General features: G+C 44.4%; 1 protein-coding gene across 1 annotated transcript in view; it reads left to right on the plus strand.

Moving 5' to 3' along the window:
• POLR3B (RNA polymerase III subunit B) overlaps positions 1-18,642 on the plus strand; it is a 186,349-nt gene that overhangs the window by 110,132 nt on the left and 57,575 nt on the right. Inside the window, 3 exon segments of the mRNA XM_068278323.1 lie at positions 68-226; positions 9,208-9,325; positions 12,640-12,782. Of these exon segments, the coding sequence (XP_068134424.1) occupies positions 68-226; positions 9,208-9,325; positions 12,640-12,782 (420 nt within the window).

Here is an 18,642-nt window from a genome sequence, read left to right on the forward strand (position 1 = left end):
TATGGTACGGATTTGATTGTGAGCTCCTTTGATATAATAATGAAAATAATTAATAATCTCTCTCTAGGCTTTGGGCGATGTCTTGTCTACAAGAACGCCAAATGCACGCTGAAGCGCTACAGCAACCAGACGTTCGATAAGGTGATGGGGCCGATGCTGGACGCCACTACCCGCAAACCGATATGGAGGCATGAGATTCTAGATGCAGATGGTATCTGCTCTCCTGGTAAGTAACTCCAATATCTCACAAACAGAGGGGGAACCCGTGTCAAGCATCTGAGAGATGAGGGACCTTTCAAGTTGATGCAATTTTGTCTGCAATTCATGTTGCTTGAAAATGGACCAATCAGATGCTGAAGCAGCAGCGTTTGATTTGTCTGTTCGCAAGCTGCATAATTTGGCATAAATATTTGCATCAGCTCAAGATTATTTGCATCTAATTGACCATTTTTACGATTTGCATCTAATTTGCATAAAACGTGCATCAGCTCTGAATATACCATCATACAAACCATAACTAGTAACGAGTAATCGGTGTCCTTTTTTTTCTTATCGGTTTCCTGTTAAATAATACCAGTTGCCTGGCAGCCCTGTTGATCTATTTGGCTGAAGTAGTGTCTGAATCGCACCAGAAACAAGCATGCAGCTAATCTGGTTAGATCTGGTAATAATGTCAGAAACACCTGATCTGCTGCATGCTGGTTTAGGGGCTTTGCTATAAGTGATAGAGGCAGAGGATCAGCTGGACAGACAGGCAACTGGCATTGTTTAAAGCTGATCCAAAGTGAAAAACTAACTATAACAAGTAACATGTCTATATATATCTTATCCAAAATGTAGATAGTTTGCACAGCAAATCTAGCTGCAAACAGCTTCAACTGTATATGAGTATTTTTCCCTGTGATACAATGACAGCAGCCATGTTCTGCTTGTCACATTACACAGGCAAGCTGATAGCATCTCCAGCCCTCTGCCTCTGAAATCTATGGCTAGTGACACCTCCTCCTCCTGCCCAGACTGAGCTCCCATAAGCCATTTCTACAGTGCCAAGGCACAAAAGGAGCTGTGGGCGAAACTTGTTTAGTTTATAGGGAATTTGAGTATTTAAACAAAAAAACAAACAAACAAAAAAAAGCATTTGGCTTGAGGAGTGCCCTATAAACCAGGGATCCCCAACCTGTGGTCCGCGGCCCACTGGTGGTCCGCAGGACGTTTTCAGTTGGGCCGCGGGACTGTCCTCTTGTCTGCCCCCACAGCGGCCGCCGCTGCTGTTACCTTTGGCGGCCGCGTGGTCTTTCATATTCCCCTCTCTCTCTCTTCCCAGCGTGTGAGTCACAACGGCGCGCCCTGCGGCTGCTGTGATAGAGAGGGAGGAAGCAGGAGAGAAAGAGCGGCCTCCTGTAGCGGCGCGCCGTTACTATGGGAACCGCTCTCACCTTCCTGCTTCCTCCCTCTCTATCACAGCAGCCGTAGGGCGCGCTGTTACTCACACGCTGGGAAGAGAGAGAGAGGGGAATATGAAAGACCGCCGGCCAAAGTAACTGCAGCGGCAGCCGCGGGGGGGAGGGGGGGGGGAGGTGGGGGCTGCTATACTGGGGCACTATACTTGCTATACTGGGGCACTATACTTGCTATACTGGGGCACTATACTGGGGCACTATACTTGCTATACTGGGGCACTATACTTGCTATACTGGGGCACTATACTTGCTATACTGGGGCACTATACTTGCTATACTGGGGCACTATACTTGCTATACTGGGGCACTATACTAGGGCACTATACTTGCTATACTGGGGCACTATACTGGGGCACTATACTTGCTATACTTGGGCACTATACTTGCTATACTGGGGCACTATACTTGCTATACTGGGGCACTATACTTGCTATACTGGGGCATTATACTTGCTATACTGGGGCACTATACTTGCTATACTGGGGCACTATACTTGCTATACTGGGGCACTATACTTGCTATACTGGGGCACTATACTTGCTATACTGGGGCACTATACTTGCTATACTGGGGCACTATACTTGCTATACTGGGGCACTATACTTGCTATACTTGGCACTATACTAGGGCACTATACTTGCTATACTGGGGCACTATACTTGCTATACTGGGGCACTATACTTGCTATACTGGGGCACTATACTTGCTATACTGGGGCACTATACTTGCTATACTTGGCACTATACTAGGGCACTATACTTGCTATACTGGGGCACTATACTGGGGCACTATACTTGCTATACTGGGGCACTATACTTGCTATACTGGGGCACTATACTTGCTATACTGGGGCACTATACTTGGGCACTATACTTGCTATACTGGGGCACTATACTTGCTATACTGGGGCACTATACTTGCTATACTTGGCACTATACTAGGGCACTATACTTGCTATACTGGGGCACTATACTAGGGCACTATACTTGCTATACTAGGGCACTATACTAGGCGTAGTGGGCACTATACTGGCTATACTGGGGCATACTAGCTATACTGGGGCATACTAGCTATACTGGGGCACTATACTGGGGCACTATACTTGCTATACTGGGGCACTATACTTGCTATACTGGGGCACTACACTTGCTATACTGGGGCACTACACTTGCTATACTGGGGCACTATACTTGCTATACTGGGGCACTATACTAGGGCACTATACTTGCTATACTGGGGCACTATACTTGCTATACTGGGGCACTATACTTGCTATACTTGGGCACTATACTTGCTATACTGGGGCACTATACTAGGGCACTATACTTGCTATACTGGGGCACTATACTTGCTATACTGGGGCACTATACTAGGGCACTATACTTGCTATACTGGGGCACTATACTTGCTATACTGGGGCACTATACTTGCTATACTGGGGCACTATACTTGCTATACTGGGGCACTATACTTGGGCACTATACTTGCTATACTGGGGCACTATACTTGCTATACTGGGGCACTATACTTGCTATACTTGGCACTATACTAGGGCACTATACTTGCTATACTGGGGCACTATACTGGGGCACTATACTTGCTATACTAGGGCACTATACTAGGCGTAGTGGGCACTATACTGGCTATACTGGGGCATACTAGCTATACTGGGGCATACTAGCTATACTGGGGCACTATACTAGGGCACTATACTTGCTATACTGGGGCACTATACTTGCTATACTGGGGCACTATACTTGCTATACTGGGGCACTATACTATACTGGGGCACTACACTTGCTATACTGGGGCACTATACTTGCTATACTGGGGCACTATACTTGCTATACTGGGGCACTATACTTGCTATACTGGGGCACTATACTTGCTATACTTGGCACTATACTTGCTATACTTGGCACTATACTTGGGCACTATACTTGCTATACTGGGGCACTATACTAGGGCACTATACTTGCTATACTGGGGCACTATACTTGCTATACTGGGGCACTATACTTGCTATACTTGGCACTATACTAGGGCACTATACTTGCTATACTGGGGCACTATACTGGGGCACTATACTAGGGCACTATACTTGCTATACTAGGGCACTATACTAGGCGTAGTGGGCACTATACTGGCTATACTGGGGCATACTAGCTATACTGGGGCATACTAGCTATACTGGGGCACTATACTAGGGCACTATACTTGCTATACTGGGGCGCTATACTTGCTATACTGGGGCACTATACTTGCTATACTGGGGCACTATACTATACTGGGGCACTATACTTGCTATACTGAGGCACTATACTGGGGCACTATACTTGCTATACTGGGGCACTATACTTGCTATACTGGGGCACTATACTTGCTATACTGGGGCACTATACTTGCTATACTTGGCACTATACTTGGGCACTATACTTGCTATACTGGGGCACTATACTAGGGCACTATACTTGCTATACTAGGGCACTATACTAGGCGTAGTGGGCACTATACTGGGGCATACTAGCTATACTGGGGCATACTAGCTATACTGGGGCATACTGGCTATACTGGGGCATACTAGCTATACTGGGGCACTATACTAGCTATACTGGGGCATACTAGCTATACTGAGGCACTATACTTGCTATACTGGGCACTATACTAGCCGTACTGGGGCTTTACTAGCTATACTGGGGCACTATACTAGCTATACTGGGGCTTTCTTACTGTACTGGGGCATACTAGCTATACTGGGCACTTAACTAGCTATACTGGGGCACTACCTACCCATACTGGGCACTATACTAGCTATACTGGGGCACTACCTACCTATACTGGGCACTATACTAGTTACACTGGGCACTATATTAGCTTTACTGGGCACTATATTAGCTTTACTGGGCACTATATTAGCTTTACTGGGCACTATACTAGCTATACGGGGTAACTGTACTAGCCATACTGGGGCAACTAAACTCCCTATACTGGGGCAACTATGCTAGCTATACCCCCCCCCCCTCCCCCCCCATAACCCGCTGTGCATGACACTGTCCACTAGGACACTAAACCAAGCCCGCCCCCAGCCCCCCCCCCCCCCACAACCCCCCACCCCCCGTGGGCCCCGGAGAAAAATTTGGTCAGAAAGTGGTCCCCGGGCCGGAAAAGGTTGGGGACCCCTGCAGTATAAACTATATGAAATTAACACAACTATGCAATGAGTAAAAGTTTATCTCGGATCCCCTTTAAAAGGAAATAAATATGGCATATCACACTCCAGGTTTCCTTTAAGGGTGCTTTCCCACTGATTAACACAGTTGCTATTGCACTGCAATCGTGTTTCTAATTTCTGCTACTGTGATTCCGCCCTGATCGGGATGGGATCCATTGGGTGTATGAAGTGATTGCGGTGCATTTGTGATATGCGCCAGGAAAAAAGGGCGGGAAAACATGTTGAATGGCTGAATCAAGGGAAAATCACATAGCTTTGCGATTGCAATGTGATTTTCCTGTGCAATCGTACAACTGGAGAAAAACGTCCCAAACTGATCACACTAATGGTAACATTTGCCACGGGTTTCAATTCATATTAACTGTACCTAGCAATCCGCAAGCAATCAGAATCACATCGCAAAATGCTGATAGTGTTAATGGGCCTTAGCCACAAAATGAACAAAAGACACGGCACTCCGAGGGCTGTGAACAGCAACAAGCTGTATTGGAGTACACACACGTTTCGGGCGGAGCCCTCTGAGTGCCATGTCTTTTGTTCATTTTGTGGCTAACTGGTGAACAGGAGTGGTGTGCCTGTTGGACATGGCTGGCTGGTTTCTATACCGGTGTACCTGAGCCTGGGAAACGGTCTTGTTTTGTAATGGGCCTTAGGCCTCTTTCACATCTATAAATGCGCGCAGGAGCCGTTTCCTGCACGCGTTATATGCCCTGCGGCATGTCGTCGGGAATCTGCAGTGCGACGCAATGAGCGGCAGTAGCTATTAATTGAACCCGACGGAAAGCGCCGGGTCGATGCTCCCGGGTGCGTCAAACCGCAACACAGCGTCGGGTGTGAAAGGTAAAATATAATTCTATGGACTTTCATATTACCTTGGTTAATGCAAAGAACTGCCTTTGCGTTACACCACAGAAAAGGGCTCTGGTGTGAAAGAGTCTCTTAGGGCTCTTTCACATCTGAGCCCTTTTTCAGCGTTTCAACGCAAAATCGAAACTTTGCGTTGACCAAGGTAAAATGAAAGTCCACAGACATTCATTTTACCTTTCACACCCGACGCTGTGTTTCGATGCGTTGCAGTATGACGCATCCGGGAGCATTTTATTAGTCAGGGAATCTGCGTTTCCCCCGCCGGGTTAATTACTACCGCCGCTACTCAGCGTCGCACCGCAGATTCCCGACGACACGTCGCAGCCTATTCAACACGTGCAGGAGTACGGCTCCTGCACGCGTTGTTAATTGTGAAAGAGGCCTTACACATGCAACTATAGTCGTTTGAAACGATCGTTCCCAACGTCAATCGTTTAAAAAAAAGCAGCCATCGACCATTAAGGCAAACGACGGACGAGCTAGATCGTTAAAAACGAACGATCTATCTTGGCGGATTTTTCTCAACAATATAATCAAAAAAACAATATCAGCGCAGCCAAGCAAATCTTAACATGTGGAACACTACATATATCGCAGCCAAAGTCCAACGTCTCAGCAAAACGTCTTCAATTAACATAAATAGTACACTTCAGCGCGAATTCACTTGTGTCCACCACCGAAAACACCATAAAAGTAATACGCTTACCAGATTATCACAGACCTTAACTACAGGGTCTGCAATATGGCTTAATGAGGTCAGCAGCAGGTTTCTTCGCAGCCGGCCTCCTCTCCAGACAAGCCGAGCAATCTAATCCTCAATTGCAGTATTTCACCAAAAATGAGGCATGCAAAGAGACAAACGCACATCTAAGCGCATCTACAGCGATTTTAATATCTCATTTAAAAAAAAACATAAAAGTTTTTTAAAAGTCACTCACATCTGGGCCCTTATGACAGGGACCCACAAGGAAAAACAGCACTTAAAACATAGGACGCCGTCCAGCCACACGTCCGCCTCGTCCGACCGGTTTCACTGTCAAAGTTTCATCAGGGACTAGATTTTTCTCAACGATGATCGTTTGCAAAAGTAGTACATCGTTGGAAACGGTCGTTCGTACTAAGCTTGACACGCGCATTTCACTATTTCTCCATGGAACTTTTCATTTTTATGCGCAAGTGCAATAGTTGCTTTACGTGATGTAACGTTCGTTCTAACTATCAGATCGTTACACACCTTTAAAAGCTAACTTTACTTAGCTCGTTCCTTCATCAATTAAAAGTTCGTTCATCTTTGACAAAGAACGATCGTTGTCGCATGTGTGTACGTAGCTTAAGGGATGTTTCAGTTGTCACGAGTTAGACCCACAATGCAGTGCTGTATTGTTAGGGGCCAGTACTCTGGTGTAACTGCCGTATGCTTATCTTGCGTGTGATATTTGCAAATAATCTCACATGCAGGTGTCATTCAGTAACTTCCTGTTACCCCAACAAACAATGTGAGTCACAATCCAGTTGTAATTGTACAAAAGCATGTTTAATCATGCATACCATTGCTACGGGGGCAATTAACCGCATGCATTTTATTAAATGTGACTAAATTGTGTCAGTGCTCAAAGGGGACAGAACCGCTTATTCAATACTTATTTAACCCATTTGCAGCTTCAATAGTTATCTCATTTGAGATAAGTGCATTGCTTTTGACCTCAGTCAGTAGAACGCGTCGTGCTGTAAATTCTTGGAATGATTTGATCTCTCTCTACTAGCAGAAAATATAGAAACTGAAAGCAGAAGTCCTCTGTTGTTGTCACACTGCACCCTAGTGACAAGTGGCCATAAATACACATTACAGCAGTGCTCATTAGAAACAAAGGAAATGTAACAAAGAAGAAATAAAAAAAAAAATGCTAAAATAAATTGGCCCTGAAGACTTGCAAGCCTCTAAATAAATTGGTTACTAAGGTGTTAAAGGTGCCCATTAACAATACAATTCTCTGTACAATCAATTGTTGTGATCGATCAGAATCGATCATTTGTTCCCACTAACAGAAGGAAAACTGCTAACCAATCAGGTTAAGGGAATCGGCCCGATTCTAGGATTGATTCCATCAATTGGATTGGTTAACAGTTTTCCACTGGTTAGTGGACTCGGACAAGACACAACCTTTATATCACCTTTTCTCCTGGCGAACTCAAAGCGCCAGAGCTGCAGCCACTAGGACGCGCCCTATAGGCAGTAGCAGTGTTAGGGAGCCTTGCCCAAGGTCTCCTACTGTATAGGTGCTGGCTTACTGAACTGAAAGAGGTGAGATTTGAACCCAGGTCATCTGTGGCAGAGGCAGAGCCTTTAACCAGTAAACTATCCAACCACTGCAACGATGGAATCAGAGGATCAGTCGTCTGGTGGAAGTCAATTTAAATTGCATCATTGAGTAATTACGGTAATCGGGGCCGGTGCTACCAAAGAGGCAAAGGAGGCAATTGCCCCAGGGCCCCAGATCCTTTAGGGGCCCCCAGTGGCTACAAGAGAAAAACATTTTCTTTCAAAAAGACTGTATAGTTTTTGAGAAAATCGATTTTAAAGTTTTCAAAGAGAAAAAATACACATTTAAAAACCCGCCGACTTTAACGGTTAATAGCAAATCCACCTTATATGCTAGAAACCCTAAATTTGCAGGATATGTTAAGGAGATCATTGGGAATAAGAGGAAAAAACTATTTTTCATAAAGACCTTATAGTTTTTGAGAAAATCGATTTTAAAGTTTCGAAGGAAAAAAGTATACTTCAAATGCGGTAAATGTCACTTTTAGTAGCAAACCTAACGGTAGTGTAATTTTACATGTATCAAACGAAAGCGCAATAAATTTCCTGACTGGGTTTCCAGGGGGTCCATACGCAGCCACAGCGCTTTGGCCAGGGATCACTATACAGCCGCAATATGGCTGTATGAAGATCCCTGGCATTTTTTCCTATTTTCCCAATTTTTTAATTTTTTTTTTATGTTTAGAGTGTGGGAATTTTTTTTTTAAATATGTGGGGACCCCCCTCCTGAAACTTTTTAACCCCTTGTCCCCCATGCAGGTTGGGATAGCCAGAATGTGGAGCTCCGACCGATTGGGACTTCACACCCTGACTATACCAGCTGCAAAAAAGGTGCCTTAATGCCTGTTTTTATTCCGGGGTATCTGTTGGGGGGGGCCCCCCAGGTTTATTTTGCCCTGGGGCCCCATTGTTGCTTAAACCGGCCCTGACGGTAATGATTGCAAGCGTTGCCTTAGCTGAACATCAGTTGTCAGACTAGGCATTTCAGAATTATAACTGCTTTTCGTTGTCTGTGTTGCTCATTACCTATTCAGGAAAAGGAAAGGACCTGGGCTGTCTCTGTGCTGCAAGCAGAGTACAGAAAACTAGAGCAGGTTGTGCTTAAATCCATTTTTCCAAAACCACAGCTGGAAGTAAACTGAAATGGAAAATTCATTTTTAATCATTTTAACTGCTGAACATTTGTGCAGCCCAGATAAGTTTAGATTTTTTTTTTTGTGAACTTTGACTTTAATACTTTTCCACATATTTTGCTTTGAAGCATCTCCTTTTTTATTTTAGCTTTCTAATTTTTTATTTTTTTATTTTGTTTTTATTTCTGTGTTTAGGAGAAAAAGTAGAAAACAAGCAAGTTTTGGTGAACAAATCTATGCCGACCGTCACTCAGACTCCTCTAGAGGGCAGCACTGGGCCGCAGCAACCGCAGTATAAAGATGTGCCTGTAACGTAAGTGACTGAGTTATGACCTTTAAAAATCCCTATTCGATAATTTTATTGAATTGTAAGAGAATTGGTGCCAAACTGTGGCTGCCCAAACGATGTTTGCAGTGATTTCTGGCGTAAGACGGTTGAAAGGATCGATCTGACGTGCTGGAAAATCTCGGTCTCAATTGTTTGAGTGTGCAGCGGTAACTGCGTTTAATATCGCAGCGACTGACGGACCCCCGGCTGGTGTCCCTCTAGGTGTAAAAAATCGTCCCCAGGGGCATAACTAGAGGAGAGGGGCCCAGAGCTGTTTTGAGGCCCCCAGCTAACCTTCCCTTCCTCTGATACAGGGGTCCATCCTTCAGATCAGGGGTTTTGTGGCTGAACTTGTTATGGGGAGAAGATCCTGATGGCCCATCAGGGATCACTTGCTTTATGACCCTTGTGAGATGGGCCCCATGGCTGTGAAGAGCACCGAAGTGAGGCAAGGGAAGGGGTGTAAAACATTTTTGCTGGGAGGCCCCATGTACTGTATGTAGTTATGCCACTGCCTCAGACTCCTCGACTCCGCTAATTTGCATATTACAATCTTGTGGATTGAAAGTATGTATCATGAAATGCGTCTCTTAACTGCCAACGCTTAGGAATTTTAAAAGACAACTGAAGTGACAGGGATATGGAGACTGACATATTTATTCCCTTTTAAACAATACCAGTTATCGGACTAGCCAGCGGATCTTCTGCCTCTAGACTAAAACTAGTCCTTGGTAAGAGTACTTGTAAAAGGTACAGACCGGAACAAAGAACATTTATCAAGCCCTTGGCAATGTAAGTGTGGGTACATGTAGGAGTGATGTGCAGGTACTCTGCAGGGGAATGAGGAGATTCTTCCTCTATTACACATTCTTCATACACAATCTGAACATGGATCAAGCCCTAGGCAATGTAAGTGTGGGTACATGTAGGAGTGATGTGCAGGTACTCTGCAGGGGAATGAGGAGATTCTTCCTCTATTACACATTCTTCATACACAATCTGAACATGGATCAAGCCCTAGGCAATGTAAGTGTGGGTACATGTAAGAGTGATGTGCAGGTACTCTGCAGGGGAATAAGGGGATTCTTCCTCTATTACACATTCTTCATGCACAATCTGAACATCTATCAGGCCCTAGGCAATGTAAGTGTGGGTACATGTAAGAGTGATGTGCAGGTACTCTGCAGGGGAATGAGGAGATTCTTCCTCTATTACACATTCTTCATGCACAATCTGAACCAGGTTTATGGGTGACAGACAACACCTGTGTTCAATGTGCACAGCATTCTCAGTGGATTCCCTGCAGCTCTGTGGGGAGTGCATATGTAGAGTATAGTACTACTGTGTAACAAAGTAAACCTGAGACAGATGAAATTCAAGTGTTATACATACCTGGGGCTTCCTCCAGCCCCCTTCAGGCTAATCAGTCCCTCACTGTCCTCCTCCACCACCTGCATCTTCTGCTATGAGTCCAGGTACTTGAGCCAGTCGGGCGTAGTGCGCATGCATACACTCTGCCGCCGGGAGAGTACTACACCTGCACAGCACTATTGCGCAGGTGCAGAATGTTCCTGGCTGTGGAAGCGGCACGTGGCCAGACTGCGCTGACTGACTGAATTACCGGGACTCGTAGCAGAAGATCCAGGTGGCGGAGGAGGACAGCGAGGGGCTGATTGGCCTGAAGGGGGCTGGAGGGAGCCCTAGGTAAGTATAAAACTTTTCTTTTCATCCGTTTCAGGTACCCTTTAATTCGTAGTCACCAAACCAAATTTTTAACAACATATCAAATTATTTGATTTCATCAGCAAAGGGAGTGCATACATTTGCATAAACCAGCATCAATGCAGAATTATTTCCATCTCATTGACCATCTCTATTAGTGACACGGCTACACATCAGGCTTTATACTTACAGCATAGATGTTATATAGTATATATGTTATGGCCAGAACCCGAAGTTTGGCCACTTCGGGTTCTGGCCGGCCAATGTGCGAAGTGGTCGCTGCGCTGCGGCCAGTGTTAGAAATTAAATTATTCCTGTTAAGATGGATGTATTTTCTGGCCGTCTCGCTGCTGCCAAATGTATGAAAAGTTAGTTTAATTGAATCAAATGAAGCCGGCGGCAATGTAGCAGATGAAGCCGCCGGCTTCCGCTCTGCCTCTCTGTCCTCCCCCTGCCTCTTTCTCTCCTACTTTCAGCCGGGGGACACGCGTGTCCCCGAGAGTCGTTAGTCGTACCAGGGAAGCAGAGCGGGGAGGCTGCAGACATTGCTTCTGCCAGCACCCGCTCTGCAGGAACAGCAGGATTCCCTGACGCGACAAACGACTCTGGGGGAGACACGCGTGTCCCCCGGCTGAAAGTAGGAGAGAAAGAGGCAGGGGGAGGACAGAGAGGCAGAGCGGAAGCCGGCGGCTTCATTTCATTCAATTAAACTAACTTTTCATACATTTGGCCGCAGCGAGAAATTCGGGTTCTGGCCGTAACATATATGAGATTCCTGTGTACGCTTCATATATACAGTCACAATCAGATGTGTATATCTGACTTTAAAAATACGGGGACTGCTTTATTGAAGCAGCACAAGTAACTCATTTTGATTGGTTTATTTCATTATTGTTGACTAAGCAGAGCTATTACTGTATGTATAAATTATTTATGATGACTATTATCTGAGAAATAGAACCTTTTATCATATTTCTATTTTAATTACAGTTTAAATTCATTAGGAGTCGGAGCATTTTTTCCAGACTCCGACTCCAGGTACCCAAAAATTGCTTCGACTCCGACTCCACGACTCCGACTCCACAGCCCTGCTTAACAATTTCCCGAGCTATCAATCTGTTACTGTAATCATGCGGAGCGGATTGAGGACGAATGATTGGTCGATCGTTCCATTGTTCCAAATTTTGTATTGATTCATTTAGTCCGATCGAATTACTTATCATTTTCTCCTATGTTGGGGGGAGGAGAGGATACATTGGGTGATCACATTGGACGGCCGATCGTTCCGGAGATTGTACCGTTGATAAGCAGTTTTAGGCTCCCTGCACACTGCAAATCCGATTTGGGATTCCGATTTTCTTTGAATGCTATCAACAGAAAAACGCAGAAAAAATGCAGCATGCAGTAACTATTAAAAATCATAAATTGGAATCTAATGTAAAAGACGATTAAGAATCGGAATTGCATGCAGTGGGCAGGGATCCTAAGACTGATCCTTGCGCCACAGAAATTTTTGTTGTCTTAGAAAAGAATCCGGATATTAGTTCTCAACATCTTCGTTTCATTTTCTCTTCTAGTTATAAAGGTTCTACAGAATCGTACATTGAGAAAGTCATGATTTCCTCAAATGCCGAGGAAGCTTTCCTGATCAAGATCCTGCTGCGGCAAACCAGGCGACCGGAAATCGGAGACAAATTTAGCAGTCGCCACGGACAAAAAGGTTCGTTTTTTTCTTATTTAACCAGGTCTGCTTGCTTTAATGTGACACAGGTGGAAAAAACATGATATAATGAATTGGTTGTGTAGTACAGATAATTAATAGAACGTTAGTAGCAAAGAAAATATTCTCATATTTTTATTTTCAGTTGTATAACTTTTTTTTTCTTTAATATAACATTGCATCATTCTGTCATATTTGCAGTTTACAAACCACACACGGCATTTTAAACTATGGAACAGAGCAGAGCTAATGACCCTTTGAACTTCATGGCAGTAAAACCTTATTTAAATGTTGTCTTTCACTGTTTCTTTGATGTATAATTCTTCTGAAAATTGGACTGTCTTCAACCCAAGTTGGGTGGAGTAGCTCAAAGAAGCTCTTTTGCATAGATAACTGAATTTTTTTTTTTACTCTTCCTGTACTGGAAAACAATATGAAACTCTTTCCTTTGCTACAGTAGCAAAAAAGCTTCTGTACCGTGTTAGCCAAACAAATTATATAGGTAGAAAAAAGTAAAAATACCTTTTAATGGCTAACTGTAAAATGATGCAAGGTTTCTGGGGTCTAGTCCCCTTCTTCAGGCATATTTCCAGATGTTAGCTGAAGTAAAACACTGATGCAGATAAATGATGAACACCTCTCCCGATCGACTTATATCGGCAAAAAAAAAAAAAAAAAAAAAGGAAATTGGATTAGATTTCTAGCTCCAATTATAAAAAAAAAAAATGTATTTGATTTTTCTTGACAACCGATCACTTTTATCGAATTGCCATAAAATCGGATAATTTTATTGTAGTGTGTGTGTGTGTGTGTGTGTGTGTATACAGTGTGTGTGTGTGTATACAGTGTGTGTATACAGTGTGTGTATACTGTGTGTGTGTGTGTATACAGTGTGTGTGTGTGTGTGTGTGTATACAGTGTGTGTGTGTGTGTGTGTGTACAGTGTGTGTGTGTACAGTGTGTGTGTGTACAGTGTGTGTGTGTACAGTGTGTGTGTGTACAGTGTGTGTGTGTGTGTGTGTATACAGTGTGTGTGTGTGTGTGTATACAGTGTGTGTGTGTGTGTACAGTGTGTACAGTGTGTACAGTGTGTGTGTGTGTGTACAGTGTGTGTGTGTGTGTGTGTGTGTGTGTGTGTGTGTGGTCACCTTTAGACTTAGTTGATACCACCACAGATTCGGCAGGAGAAGTACTGTATATCCGTATTTTACAGATACGCTGTTACCCCTCCAGGGATCTGTTGTGGGGGTCTGCTGCCACCTCAGAACCGATGCGGGTTATTTACCTGATTAGTAGTAATGCAGTCCCTTGTCCAAAACAATCACATTGGTTGGGTTTGTACGATGCAGAAAAGCAGCAGATAAAACAGACGCATCAAAACCGGATTGACTTGAACTGGCCCATAATGGTTGCCAGCATCATCCAATGTAGATTTGTCCATTGCTGATTGGGTAAGAAATGTAGGGCAGCGGACTAGTATGAACCGAACGTGTACTAAAGAGGAACTTAAACCAAGAATTGAACTTCCTCCCAATCAGCAGCTGATGCCCCCTTTCCCAGGAGAAATCTATTCCTTTTCACAAACAGACCATCAGGGGGTGCTGTATGGCTGATATTGTGGTAAGACCCCTCCCACAAGAAACTCTGAGGACCGTGGTACTCCTGTCAGTTTCCTGTCTGTGAACCTTGCTGCATTGTGGGAAATAGCTGTTTACAGCTGTTTCCAACTGCCAAAAAAGTATGCAGCAGCTACATCACCTGCCAGCAGTAAAACTGTCACCATGTAATAAATGTCAGAATGTAAATCAGGGATTTAAAAGATTTTACAATGGGCAAACACTGACTAAATCATGTATACATAATGATTGTAAAAATGAAGCACTTTTTTATTACATTATTTTCACTGAAGTTCCTCTTTAAAGTCGGAAATTCCAGAAGTGAACCGGAGGCGGAGCCTACCCCCTACAGTACTCCTTTAAGGGATAAGCGTTGCTGCAAGTGTAAGCGTTAAGTGCAAGGGTTAATATTGATTTGCATTTAATCTGTCCACATCCCGTACTTATGGGCTGTGTAGGATCGGGCACAGTTACCTAACTTCTTTGGAATCTCCTTCCAGAACACATATGTCACTCTCCAACCTTTCACATTTTTAAAGAGAACCTGAACTGAAAATAAAGTCAAAATAACCATACACAAGTCATACTTACCTGCTGTGTAGTCTGCTCCTCAATCTCTTTCTCCTCTCCTGCGTCCTGTTTGCCCACTGTGATCAATGGAATTCTCCGTCCTACATTCTAAAAATGGCCATTACCTCATAACAGCTTCCTGGTCAGCACACTGTTACACTGTAATATCGCCCACTTGAGCCATATGGAAACATGGACATTACCTTGCACATTCAGTTGTAACTGATAGCTGCTGATATATAACTGCCAGCAACTGGTATATTTCAGTTCTGACAAAATATTGTCAGAACTGGGAGGGATCACTGATAGAAGAAAATGGTGAGCTTCTGAGAGGAACTGATGGTGAAGTTAGTATGTAATATTCATTTGCAGCTATGTCATGTGTTTATTTTAAACAGGCCTGGATTTACATCACAGGAACCTATAGGCACAGATGTTCTGGCACCCTACACTTTGCTCTCCATGAACCTACAAACCCCCACCGAAACGCACCGCAATTGTGCTGGCTGGCCCAGCTTTTGTCTTCCCCGTACTTCCCCTGCCCAGCATAGGTAGCCACCGATGCCCCTTAATATTGAGGGTACTTCTTGTTACCGATTACTAAGTAGCTTGAGGTGCCCCCAAGTTTTGGGTAGCAAGTGGAACCTCAGTATTAAGTAGCAAGAGGTGCACCTGACTGAAGTGAGATCTGGTCAGTGGAATGCTGAGAACAGGGGGAGTAACCTCTCATTTTACACTCATCAGGACTCTGCATAGGGAAGGAGGGAGGGAGGCGCTCGGGGAGGGGAGTGAGCCGCCTTTCCATCATCAGACGCCTGTAGGCACATGCCTACACTGCCTTATGGTAAATCTGGCCCTGATTTTGAATATTTTTCCTCGCTTCAGGTTCCCTTTAACTACTTTTTGTAGTTAGAGTAGCTGTACGTTTCGGATCTACGTCGTCTTTTAAAAATCGCCCCACAGGTGCAGTCCTGTGAAGGATTGTTGCTAGCAAATAGCAACAATTATTCAATAAAGTTAGGCAAGAAAGAAAAAAAGTTTTTTAAAAGTTAAAAAAAAAAAAAAAATTAAAGTGACATGGTCCCAATTAAATAGTGTTTTGTTTGTTTGTTTGTTTGTTTTTTTGTTTCTTTTTAATTATCTTTATTTTTCATTTTCATAAATTATACAGTTTTCCAAATACAAAACTTACATATACAACTCTTACATATATAAAACTTACACTAGGCGCCAGATTCTAAGCGTTGGGGGGGGGGGGGGGGGGGTGGCAGGGTATCTAATATATATACCTCCATTTCAAGTTATTTCCACAGTATCTCCTAGATAAGCTATTTATTTCTTCCCCCTCCTTATAGCAGCTTTTATGATAGACGGCCTCTCCTCCTAAATTCCCCTTAACTGTATTAGTGTTTGTATTGCCTTGCCCCACCCCAGCCCGCTCTATTTCCTTTTCCCCTATGTCCCATTTTTTACCATCTCATTCACTCTTAACCCTCCCCCACCCCCCCCACCCCGGGTCACTCCGCACAATTCTCTCCTCCTCCCACTCTTCTTACAATTTGTCACCAATCGTCTATAGGGTACCCTTCTTTCTCAGTTTTCTATTCTTAGTGATTTATAAGTCTGTGTATGTTTAAATTCCCCCCATTGGTTCCACCTCTCCTCATATACCTCCCCTCTCTCTTGGATATAACCAGTCAGCTCCTCCATTTTGCATACCCGTTCCACTTCTCTCATCCATTCTTCTATAGAGGGGGGCAGAGAGGACTTCCAGTGCCTTGCTACCAAAATCCGTGCAGGTGTTTTTTTTTTAACCCTCAGTCAAGTTTTAACCCTAGCCTAGCCTATTAACCCATTGTTAACCCCTGCAATACCCATACCTGTTAATAGACTATTAATGACTGCCGCCTGTATCGATAGGATGCGATCGCTAGGGCGAAAGTTAATGCTCTGCAGATGTATTGCTCTGCCGTTGCCTAGCGATGCATCTGTACAGCCCTGGGGCCTCCAAACTGTCGCCCTAGCAAACCCATCCAATCGCTACTGACGCGCAGGCTGGGGGGATAACAGTCCACCACATACTCAGCTAGTAATAAAATATGGCATATGGGGTATCCTTTTCACTGGGAAGGGCCAGAGAATGTGGGATGTGTCATGTGAAAATTAGGTAGAGTGAAAAAAAATGGTATTTTCTGCATTTACGACTAATTTTTCCCCATAAAAGGACTATAAAATGTTACCCAAAGAAAGCTGAGATTGTACTGAAAAAAAACAAAATGTTTATCACTAAGATGGTTTAGGTAATGTATCAAAGCGACACCGCTAAAGTGTCAAAAATGTCAGGAACCTTAAAAAGAGCTTGAGGTGGGCAGAGACATGGTCTCTGCCTGATGACATGCCTCTGTGTCTCCCACCCGCCGATCTCTGCCCCCCACTGCCACGCTATAGCCCCATCAGATTAGCAACAATATTTGACGCCATCTCGGAGGAAAACACAGGGAGAGGGATTCCCTGTACAAAACACCCGCCAGGGGCGTTCCTGCAGAGTTTCCTGAGCTGTCATTGGGCAGCTCTCTCTCCCTGGCCACACCTCCTGCCACTCCCCCGCCTCCCTGCATACTATGAGAGACAGACACAGTCACTCAGTGCAGCGTTGTGACCTATAGCTCACAAAAGTGAAAGTGGGCCAGAGCTGCCCACAGGAATGGCGTTTTTTGCGGCTACCTGATCCACTCAGCCCCGTGGATCAGGTATTATGCAGGAGAACAGAGGCGCCAAAAGGATAAAACGAAGCTAAATGAGCTTAAAAACCAAATTCTTGGTAAATAGAGGAGGTAGTGGTGGACTTAAAAGGATATCCGAGGTGAAGTGACATGTGACATGATGAGGTAGACATGGGTATGTATATTGCCTAGCACACAAATAACTATGCTGTGTTCCTTTTTTTTCTTTCTCTGCCTGAAAGAGTTAAACATCAGGTATGTAAGTGGCAGTTCCTGTCTGAGTCAGGACCGGGTCAGAATACAGTGTGACCCTCACTGATAAGAAATTACAACTATAAAACTGTATGTATATACGGATCGCTCCCATGCTGCCGTCCTCAGTCTTCTGTATCGCCGGTACTGGGTCCTGTAACTTCTGCCGGAGAGATACGTAGAGAGCGCCCTTCTCTTGCGCAGACTGGCCGAAGTTACAGGACCCATTACCGGCAATACAGAAGAGTGAGGGCGGCGGGGTGGGAGTGATTGGAGCGGATGGGGCTGGAGGAAGCCCCCGGTATGTATAAAAATTTTAGTTTATATCATCTCTGGTTTCCTTTAAGGCTTTACAGTATTCCTGTAGGAGTGAAGGTGAGCTCCAGATTGTGGGTACAGATACGACATTCTGCTGTTCCTCTTGCATTTGGAAAGGTTTTTGTTTGGTTCTCTTGCCTCCAGTCCCTTCCAGCCAGCCCATGTCAGAATCCTCCCTCTCCACCCCTCTAATACCTCTCGGCATCGCAGCTTACACTCCTCTGATCTGCAGCTCTTTGTTGGAGGTGCTAATCCGTTTTCACATGACAGACTGAGAAATGCTCTTAAGGAACGGTCATATATTGATTTCTTTACATCAAAGCCACAACATCTCCTCTCTTATTCTGCGTCTCGTCGTACAACTCGCAGGAAAGAAAATCT

The sequence above is a fragment of the Hyperolius riggenbachi genome, chromosome 3 (assembly GCF_040937935.1).
Source record: "Hyperolius riggenbachi isolate aHypRig1 chromosome 3, aHypRig1.pri, whole genome shotgun sequence".
Classification (NCBI taxonomy): Eukaryota; Metazoa; Chordata; class Amphibia; order Anura; family Hyperoliidae; genus Hyperolius; species Hyperolius riggenbachi.